At 36.6% G+C, this 11312-nt stretch overlaps 1 protein-coding gene across 5 annotated transcripts in view; it reads left to right on the forward strand.

Moving 5' to 3' along the window:
• The window catches only part of LOC117172354 (synaptotagmin-10-like), a 476779-nt gene that overhangs the window by 135970 nt on the left and 329497 nt on the right, over window positions 1–11312 (forward strand). For 4 of the 5 annotated variants that reach the window (XR_004467013.1, XM_033360186.1, XM_033360187.1 and 1 more), the window contains exon 4: window positions 2770–2901. The exons of the other annotated variant lie outside the window; for it this stretch is intronic. Coding sequence is in view for 3 of the 4 variants with exons in the window: in XM_033360186.1 (XP_033216077.1) it covers window positions 2770–2901 (132 nt within the window). In the remaining variant the exon portion in view is untranslated. The remainder of the gene's footprint in view (window positions 1–2769; window positions 2902–11312) is intronic. 5 annotated transcript variants of the gene reach the window in all.

Consider the following 11312-nt stretch of genomic DNA (forward strand, 5'->3'; position numbering starts at 1 on the left):
ACAACAATATATTATTGTTATATATATATTATTATATTATTTTATAACGTTCAAAAGGAAGAGTGCCAAAATTTAAAATCAATGACTTATGTAATCTTGAATCACAATAGTCGTTGGACACAATATTTTTTGGAAAATTTGCCTCTCTTGAAAGAACATAAGTTGAGAAGAAGTTCTTCTGCATCGAGCAAAATTATTGTAATTTTTCATTTATATGTAATTAGAATTACAAATAAAGATATAAATACGTGGCTTGCTCTTACTAAATTTAAAAAAGGGTCTTATAATTTGATGATAGATGTATGAGTAATTCAAAATAATATAACCAAAAAATAAATTTAGAAAGAATTGATAAAAAAAACACATAATATCAGTTATATAAAATACATTTTTTACTAAATTCAAATTTGTTTATACATTTAAGTTTATTTTTAGGAAACAGATTATTACATAAATATGTGGCAAATTGATTTTAAAACTTAGAAAGACGAGAAGATACGTTGCTTTCGCAATTTACCTTAAAAATTATAATTAATAATTAGGTCGTTAATTTTAAAATATAGCTCAAAAATAACAAATTCAAAATGGCGCTTTCAAAATGTAGGACTATATTACAAAATTCTTACATATTTGTCTGAAACTTAATATAAGGGATTGTTTGGGGAATTTGATTTCGAATTTAAGGTTCAAAATTACAAATTTTAAATGGTGGATCGAATATGGTGGACAAAATTAAAAAATTTTATGTATTTGTCTGAATTTTCGGATTTTTCTTTAAAGCAAGAGTTAAAAAATAACTAAATGAAAAAGGCACATTTTCGCCCTTTTTTATCTCAAGCGATGACTTATGTTTTTCCCTTTAAGAGCTTCAGAGTAATTTCATGCAAAAAATTTAATTTATTTTTGACATTCATTTGGCACCTAGTGTTTTCGAATAGATTTTTCGTGCTGAACGTGAATCTGGGTTTAAGAACTCCACATCGCATCATGATTTTTTTTTTGAAAATAGACGTTGAAACCCCTAAAACCGTACTTTTTAGCCATTTTTGAAAAATTGTAGAGCTGAACCATGCCGTGCTACAAACTTCGCTAATAACATAAATTAAGGGATGAAACAAGCCCTTTCAAATAAGCACTATGTTAAGATAGTCGCATGGGCTCTTAGAGCGGGGTGTGTTTTTTTTGTCTAGGGGTGGAAGAAGAAAATAAAAACAGAAAGGATTTTAACATACTTAGAACCATGTCCAGGCATAATAAAATGTGCAGTGCTTTTAAAGGTTTTAAGAGTCGCTGATAACGAAATTGCAGTTAGAATTTAAAAATTCAAAATGGCTTAAAAGCAGTTTTGCTACGCAATGGAGGCAAAGTTGCTGTCACTGACCATAGCACATTCTATCCAGTTAAAGGAGACACCTGAAAATTTAAAAATATTTCTTCAGTCTATACAATATGATAAACATCAGTAGTCGATTTATAGTGCCCTAAAAGTTATATAACTGCTTCTGGGTCAGCAATCTGGTTTCACTAAGTACCCTTGTTTCTTATGCAAATAGGATAGCAGGTCAAGAAATGAACATTAGATAAAGAAGAATTGGAAACCGAGAGAGAATTTAGAACCTGGTTCAAACAACGTAAGTCATGAGTCTTTGAATAATCCCGCAAACGTATTTCTGCCCCCACTCCATATTAAATCAGCGCTCATGAAACAGTTTGTAAAATCACTAATAAAGACGGGAAATGTTTCAAATATGTTTGCGAAAGTTTGTACACTTAAGTGATGGCAAACCGAAAAAGGGAATTTTCGTCGGACCGCAAATCAGACAATTGATGAGGGATGAGGAATTTAACAAAACCATGACCCCAGTTGAAAACAAAGTCCGAATTGTAAAACTTTGGTTAACAACATGCTTCAAGCTTTTTGCAAGTTAGGTTGTAATATTAGTTTGAAAGAGCATATGCTCTTCAATCATTTGAATGACTTTCCCAATGTAAATCTTAGAAGCATAAGCTGAATGCTTAAAAAAAATTTGTGTTAAGTTGTCGTCCACCATATTGGATTCGCCATTTTGAATGTTCAAAATGTAACTGTATATTCATAACCAGCGACCCATAAAACCCCCGAGCAATCATTTTCAAGCGAATACGATCAAAATTTAATAAAATGGTCCGCCAATTTGAATCCTTTCTCCACTTCTAGACATAAGCACACCCTCTGCTCTAAGGGTGCATGCAAATAATTTTGAATACGGCTCATTTAAAAGGGCTTGTTTGATCCTTTAATTTCTGATATTAGCGAAGTTTTTAGCACGTCATGGTTTAGCTCCACAATTTAAAAAAAGCTAAAAACGCCGTTTTTAGGGGTTGCAACCCTCAATTTCACAAAAACGTGATGTTAATGGGAGTTTTTGTATCAAGATTCGCGTTCAGCACGAAAAATACATTCGGCTACACTAGGAATCCCAGTTAAATCCCTCCCATTTAAGTAAGATTGTTTAATTTCTTCCCGAGATGAGGGCTAAGCTGAGAAGAGGATGAGTTCGGTGGGAGGACAAGTAATTAGGGACGCAGGGGTAAAATCGAAGAAGTGTGGGACATTAGGAGCAAGAGAAGTATGATTTTGGTGGAGGGAAGAGGAGAAGCAGTGAAAGGGAGAATCATGATAAGATAGGAGAAGATAGAAGACAATAGGAGAGAGAGGGGGCGAATGATGTAATCGCATGGAACCCTTTTTCATTAATTTGTTTTCTTTCTTGTTGTAATATTTCACAGCCGGAATTGTACAAAAAGGATTTAACGAGGCAGGAAAGCAACGAGAGTTCCAGTACGACTGACATGGAGTATGCTGGAAAGCTGCACTTCGCTTTGCGCTACGATACAGAAATTGAGGGACTCGTAGTCAAGGTAAATTTATAGTAGCAATCAGACTTGCACTATTGCGCGTCGGTTTGCCACGAACACCTTTTAATGTTAAATTTTTAACGCACGCATATAAATGAATGCAAATTCGTTAATAAAAATGTGTAAAAAGATTATTAGAATCTTAAGTTTTAATTGCAATTGTGAATAAATTTTGAAAAGAAGGAAAATATGCGCTATACGGAAAAAATTTATACGTAAAAAAAGAGCTCAGTTAAATGAACTCCTCACCTCATGTACCACCGGTTCCTAGCTTCATTTCCACATCCGCGATTAAAATTTCAAAAAGTGTTCGGCTAAGCGGACACCCTTACGTCAAACCTCTATCCATCCAGAAACCCTCCGAGATTTCCGCCCTTCCTTTCATCCTACATTTCATCTGTCCATCTACCTTCCTTACCATGTCGATTACCTGCTTCTTAGCTCTCTTTACTCCCCTCCCATCTTGCCGTAGCCTACCCAGCAGCACCATCGCGTATACTTTGTATAGCGTATTGATTAACATAATCCGTCTATAATTTCCCTGCCTCTCCCTATCCTGCCTCTGCCTTATCTCTTGTGTGCCAAACATCCACACTTTGTTCTCTACCCTGTCCCTACGCTGTCTCTATTCCTCTTTAAGCGATCTTCCTTTTCTCCAGCGCTAGACGCTCTCTTCCTCGCCTTCTCACTTCCTTCGCTTCATTCTTTCCATCTCCTCGACGCTCCACTTGACGCCCGGCCACGCACAGTTGACCCTCGTGATCTGTGAGAAATTCTCTCCCTTTCGAATTTACTACCTGCACCGCCAGTACGCTCGCTGATATCATAAAAAAAGAATTTTTTGCAAATTGAAAAATCGTTTTTGCTACAAACATTTATTTTCTTGATAACTCAGTACTTAACTCATCTTGTCGATAACCCCGCTCTATTATTAAAAGACATAATCTGCTCGTATATTAAACCGAAAATTTTTTGAATCTCGATCGTATCTGATGTTGCGAGTTTTTAATCTCACCCCTCCTCCCCACAACTCTCCTTGGACTATACGCGCATCTAGCTATGCGGGCCGTAGTGTATTTTTCAGACCCGATATATATTCAATTCTCTTCTAGACTTAGAGTTACAAAGACGTGCTGAATTGCTTTCCGCAACTCAGTTTTTAAACAAAATCAACATAGATTATTTACCACGTTAAATTTTGACGATCCTGCCAGGATCAACTTTTTGAATCCTTGCGCCATACGCAATTATTAAAAAGGATAGATAGAATATATATAGAACTTGTATCACTGAGACAAATACTGAAAATAACAAGATTTCTATGGAAATTCAAAAACTCAAGAAACTTTGGATCTACCTACGGAGACCCGATAACCCTGAAAAGTAAAAAAATTAGAGTTAGGACTAGTTGGTCCATTGAGTAGTCGCTATACTACGCAAAACTATTGTTTTTCTAAAATTTACAAGAAGGAAGTCCATGGTCATTCACTCGAATAATCAAAAGGAAGGAGCATATCTGTAAGCATTAATTTCTTAAATTCAAAAAATTAAGCGATTTCAAACAACATTCTTGTTATAAGCAGAAAAACAAAACTGACTCAAAACCTAATGGGAACTTACAGTAGGGCGATTGCATGAAGACGGAGTATAAAGAACAAAGTCCAAAATGATACAATTATACGCGAACGCGATCACACACAACACTAGGAAGAAACAACGATGCATACACACATATTACACTGGCATTCCAGCTGTTTGCCGCGCAATATTTCAGAAGATTAGAAAATAGACCGAGGATAATATACTAGGTAACGACTCCACATTAGCCAATAAGGTAGAATTCACGTCCAAAAAAGCAACTATGTCTGAGACAAGTTTTATGAAGGAACCTGGAGCCATCCCCCTTACCCACTGACTACGAAACATGTGCAATAGGACGAAAATCTGGATTGAAAAGAGAAACAGAGACTGACTACGAAGGAATCTTAACGTGCGACAAAGAAGATGCGATTGCATATGGCCAAAACCTACAAGACACAAAGGCGGAGCAACGCGAGAAAGGAAATCATTCGAAACTAAACGCGCACGTTAACAAGCGACCAATAGTGGGCTGAGCAAAGTGCATACATCAGTCAAAGTCGAAACATACCTAAGCCTCGAAACACCTTTCGAAGTGAATAAGCGGTAACGTTAAATAGACAAGGAAACCAGCGTGAACTGCCGCACGTCCGCAGAAGTGAATCCATAATAGTGTAACGAAGGAAGTGAGAAAGCTATTCAACGAGCAACGAAGACAACTCGCGGCAACCAACACCCTTCCGTGAAAGAGAAACCAGGAGAGCAGAAGGTATGGTACAAGAAAGAAACCAAGCCGATGACAATATCCCAGTTCGCAACGCGATCAGGGTAATTAATCGCCAAGAACTTTAAAATCCCTACAACAGTAAAAGAAATTCATTCTTTCTTGGGTCTGATAGGATACTATAGAAAATTCAAAGAAAACTTTTAGAGTATAGCAACTCCTCTGACTAGGTTAACACAAAAAGAGACTATATTCGACTGGACAGCTAAATTCACTGAAAGTTTTAAACGACGAAAGAACTTTCGATGCTCATTACAGAGGAACTATTATGCACACTACAGATGAATCCACCTTTGGATTAGATTAAGTATTATCGGAGAGCGGACATCCGTAATTGCTTATATGCAGAACATTCAACAAGAGAGAAGAAAATTACGGTACTAGTGAAAAGGAATTAATGGAAATTGCATGACCGTTCAAACGACTCCATCAATACCTACTACGAACAAATTTACAATTCAGACGGATCAGAAGACCTTGATTAGATAATACAAGTATAAAATCTAGTACATTAAGAGCGAAGAGAATAAAGTTCCGGAATGCTTATCTAGATTATTTCCGATTACTCCGAAAGAGCCTTGGCGACCCGTGCAAGAAGGTGCAAGAAAAATGTAAACCCTAAGGGGGCACATTAGAAGCTTCCATTCCAAATACATAACACGACCGTTGGGGGGGAGGGAGTTAAGTACTTTTAAGTGCAATAAAAATAAGTCCACCATAACTGGTAATAAGATTATCGACAGTAAGATAAAACTTTAATTACCTGAAAGAAGAATGACCAAGTCCTCTAAAGAATAAACTGAAGAATTGACTAAGGATGAATTAGAAAGTCTAAAGCACAATGAGTAGTAGTCCAGTCTATTTGATAATTACTTAGGGTCGACAGAAAACCAGGTGACAAATGAAAGCGTAAAATTTGAACCAAATCCAGCCAGAAAATTATGGAAAAGAATGTAAAGAAATAATATGCAAAATTACAATAAGGCAGATTGACTAAGACGCGTACGTTAGATGATAGACGTTTTCAAGAATGAAAAGTTAACTATGATACGACTATACTTTCGAGACCCTATGTTTACACCTAATAAAAGTGAAGAAATAGTACAAATGATCAGTTATTTGTCCAGCTACTACGCAGACTTAAGTTTTCACTTGTGCTTCAATGAGACAGAAAGGGCGAAGAAATAAAAAGGTACATGTGGCGGCTTTTTTGTTTTTGATAATTTTGACCTGAAATTCAGTTGTCCCGGCCCAAAAAACCCCATTACAACTTCTTTTGACAAGCGTAACTTCAGTTCTTTGTATGTTGGTCCGCCATTTTGTCGCGGTTATTTTGTTTTTGAAAATTTTAACTTTAAATTTCTTCACCAGAAAAACATAAGGGTACTGTGTTTCAAGAAAGTTTGCTCACTATTTGAATTTTAGCCCATTTTTCGAGTGTTTCGAGCACTGTGAGTTAGTACAACAAACCAGGCCATAAGCATTATCCCCGATATTCCAGTAAACTCCCTGAGAAAGTAGCTATGAACATATTCAGCCCTTTGCCGGAGAAAAGGTGTGGAAGTAAGTATATTTCGAGTATACAGGACGGATTGACGGGATACACTTTATTATCACTAATAAAAAATTAAACACCTGAAAGAGTCCTAGACCTCAGGCAAACGTTAATATAACACGAACACAATCTACATTACAAAATATAATGAATATTCTAATAAAGGAAAATATTAACAGGTGGAAAGAAAAAAAATTATTTGTGGGTACATAATATGGGGTCAGGTTTCCAATTTTTTGCCAAAAATCACATCTTTTTTTTTGTTCCTCTGTTTCGGGTTGTCACAGAAAAAAGTTCATAGAGAATATATAGAAGATGACCTAATTCTGCGTCAGTTAAAAAAAAGAAAAAGTTTCTACTACCAATAGGTCACCTTCCAAATATGCCTATTATTTATCTTTTTCGTAAAAGTAACGTGACCTTCGAATTTTCGGTAAAATAGACAAAGAAATAGACATAATTGTAAGGTTATTACTCGTGACCTATTGGGAGTAGCAACCCTGTATCCCATATTTTGTTGAGAATTCGTCTTTTTGCGCGAAAATATATAAAATTAGTGAGAAATAAAAATATTTGCTAGCAAATAAAATTAAGTGTTACAAATTCATACTTTTTTTAACATTTCGGTAAGAAATTTAACTATTTAGTTAAGACTTTTTTGTTAAAATATTAAAATTTACGTTAAAATTTCAACCGTTTTAAAGATAATTCGCCTTTTTGGCTTTAAAGTTTTAATAATTTCAATCAAAAAGGATATTTTTGGTGGCGCATTCGTATTTTTTTAAAATAAAAATTAATCTTATGGACAAAAAACTTAAATATTCCATTTTTGGATAAAAAATTTTTTTTTAGTATAGAAACTTACACTTACACTAAGCATGCAAATTGCATACCCTTCAAGTGTAACCTTGAAAATAAATTAACTTGCAATTCCACACTTTTCCGATTCAACAATTTCAAATATACTTGACACAGCATCTTTCTTTAGAATTTTTTGTCGTAGAATATGAGAAGAGGGGAGAAATTACGAAAACTTTCAACATGAATTGAACGGATTAACCAATTTTCTTCTTTTATTAATCGTCTCGACATTATGTAATGCACCTAATGCAGAATATTAAATCAAATTCCTTGATATTTTAATCATTTTTTTACTTATCTCAAACGGCTGTATCTTTATCAATAAGAAGGTTGAGTGGGGCTTGACAGGCACACAATCTAAATCCTCGGCTCCATCCTGGGATTACGCTATTTGCAGTATTGTCGTAAAAATAACTATTTGTGAGCACCCGCTGTTTCATTGAAAATATGTCATGCCGTTATTCCGTTCACCATGGGTACATTCATGGTGGCGGTTTGCTTCTTCCCAGACGCATAGAGTGTATCATATTTTCAATTAATTATGAAAAAAAACAAGAACCAGACCATTTTTCGAAAAAAACACTTCTTTGAGGGATTGTATTTAGTCATTTAGTCATTTTTATCACGTATAAATATAACAGAATATAAAATCAAAGTATAATATCAACCAATTTATAATTGTGTGAAAAAAGTTGTTATTTGTAATACATGGGCTAAATATGTATTAAGTTTACAGAAGCGCCTTAAGTCGCAAGCTTTGATTTCGTTCAGCGGCGTAGCCAGGGGGAGGGTTTGGGGGACTTGAGCATGATCAAGATAATTTATAAGCCTTGTTAAAATATATTAATCTTGTATTGATCTTTATTTAAATTTACGCAATCATAAGATGCTTAATTTTAATATTCTTATCCACTGCAAAATTTTTTGAATAGCCAAACATTTCCGATAGTTTAAACGATGCGATATAATATCCAGCATGTTGAAACTTTTCAAACAATTTGTTTATTTTTGATAAATAAATTAATAAGTAAATGTGACAAATTCGTTTAAACATAAATTATGAAATAAAACATAGGCCATCAACCTTTTTAAAAAATGTAGCCTCTAAATTATAATCGCGAACCACGTTCCATGCACCTACGTTTAGATTGGACACTACATTTTATCAGACGATTTATGGTTAATAGGCGATAAGCTAAGAAAGTTTGCAAAAATAATATAACCGATTGGATGTTGTTCCTATACTTTTATTAATCAATGGTCACATCAAAAATATAAATAATGCTAAATTATGAAAGTTTCAATTACATATATATTTTTCTGTGTCTACATTTTTTGAATAAGTATGTTAATCATATAATAAATGCACGCTTAGTGTAAAACTAGAGCCTGTCTTAACTCAATTAATTTTTTTTGAGCTCGTGATTTGAAAAGTGTAGCAATCATGTCCGATTCGGGATTCAATCTGTTTTTAGAATTTAGTTTTACATGAACTATTGCGGAAAGTCATTGTTTAAATTTTACGAACGATCATAAATAAACAAATATTCTTTATTCTCATCCGCTACGAAGTTGCGAAATTTATTTTGCTCCTCGTTGAGAAAGGTAGAGGATTGGCTTTTACCCTTATTTATTCAAGGGCCTCCACTGCTGTCCATAGCCAGTAATTAAATGCATTTTGTGTGAAAAGGTGTGCAAGTAAATTTCACAAGATTCTTTGACATTAAAACCAGTGTAATTTATTTTAAAAAACGTTAGTTTAAATTACATGAATGAAGTTTGTATGTGTGTTTGTGTTCATTTTTCGTACTCACCCTACCTCGACGAGCTTTCTTTTTACAATGAGCCAGAGACTTTATTTTATTTTATTCGAATTAAAAAATTATTCTTAAGTATAAAAAAATCTCGCGTCAGGAAAACAGCACACTAAACCACTGGGCCTATTAAATGACTCAAAGTTAATTTCTCTCAGGGACAATTAGATGCTTAGTGAACTTCTTCGCTCGCGATTGCAGCTCGTTACTTAGGAAGGAGAAATTAGTTTGACCCGCAGCCCTGTCATACCCTCCGCTGCGAACGTCCGCAGGTGTATCTTTCTCGTAAGGTGTTAGTCCGTCCGTGCAAAACGGTAGCTAGAGTGCATCGCGCGAAATAGATGACGTACGGTTCAAACCGAAGAGCCCATGACAAAGCCGCCAAACGCGTCCTCGGGTTGCGGATAGAGGGTCCCTGTACCAAGGGTTTCTGCTGAATATGGTTACAAAAATAAATAGGCAGTCGCGGACAATTGTCCAAGGGTGGTTCCGAAGAAATTAACCCCGAAGCGGAGGTGTGGAAAACGTACCGAAAGCTGAATGGCACCTGGGCGAGGTGTCTAGAACGGTGACTCTGGGATACCAGGCGACCTCTCAGAGTAAGCAGCCTTATCCTTGCATGCGGGGCTTTACAAGGATGGACGAACCCCTTTCCCTAGCTTCTCGTGGGAACAACAATGATAACACCAAACATAGTTGTAGTAAGTGCGGTTCAAAACAACAGAACGCACAGGGCTCCCGACAATGGGTCGGCCAACAATGCCGACCAATCTAGAGCTGAGGGAGCCAATGAAAATGTATTCAATGCGATGAATCGGCGGGATCTCGCGACCTTTGGGTGGACGGAGCGACTGAATCACGACTTGCTAGAGTGCTACGATGCCAGTGTGACCCCTGAACGGGGTTACATGGCATAGCTGCATGCTCTGTGGTGCGAGAAACACCCGGAGCTATCGCACTTTTCGCAGCAACGTCTGCGAAACCATGCTGAACTACTCCGTAAAAGGGGCTATGTAAGCGGAACGCCTACTATACCACAGCTAGAACAAGCCGGCAACAGAGAAAGAGAGGCGACACTAAGACCAACCGCGGGCAGGCACCCAATAGATGAAGAGCGATGCTTTACGACCCGGGGAAACATCAACACCAAGGTTTCTCTCAAGCCTAAAGATCTGGCTGAAATGGATGACCAGCTTCGTGGACATTTTTCCGGAGAATCCGAACTCTGGGCTATCAATTATTGTGTGTATAATGCAGCGAGAGCTTTGGCCGATGCGAATCGTGAAACAAAACCAACGTTTGATCATAAGACCAAAAGACGAATGCATCAACTTGCCATATAGATAGGCTGGGCAAGACAGTACACGTCCCGCATTCAGTGTGTGATTGACTACATCACATCTGGCAGGAGTTTTATCGCCACGGTTCGAAAGTTTGCGCGCGAACTCCGTACCCGTTATCACACACTTAACAAGTTAAATCTGCTGACCATCACGCAGCATATTGTTGAGAGAATACGTATACTATCTGACGCTAAGAGAAGTCTAGAGCGGAGGGAGAGGTGGGTCAGAGAAACTCAACAGTTTCTCTCTGACCCATCTCGACTCTTCCAAGACCCTTCAGTTACTGTCGAACACCCACCCAAACCAGAGGAGGTCGAAGTATTTTAGAGAGAAGTCTACGAAGTTCAGCATAGACTGGACGAAGACTCAGAAAATACAAATATCTTCAAGGAGTTATGTGTTGCCCTCATAACACCTGATAAAGAATGCCCACCCATCACTACCGAGGAGGTGAAAAAAGTATTAAGAGGGATGAAGAA

This window comes from Belonocnema kinseyi, chromosome 5, assembly GCF_010883055.1.
Source record: "Belonocnema kinseyi isolate 2016_QV_RU_SX_M_011 chromosome 5, B_treatae_v1, whole genome shotgun sequence".
NCBI lineage: Eukaryota > Metazoa > Arthropoda > Insecta > Hymenoptera > Cynipidae > Belonocnema > Belonocnema kinseyi.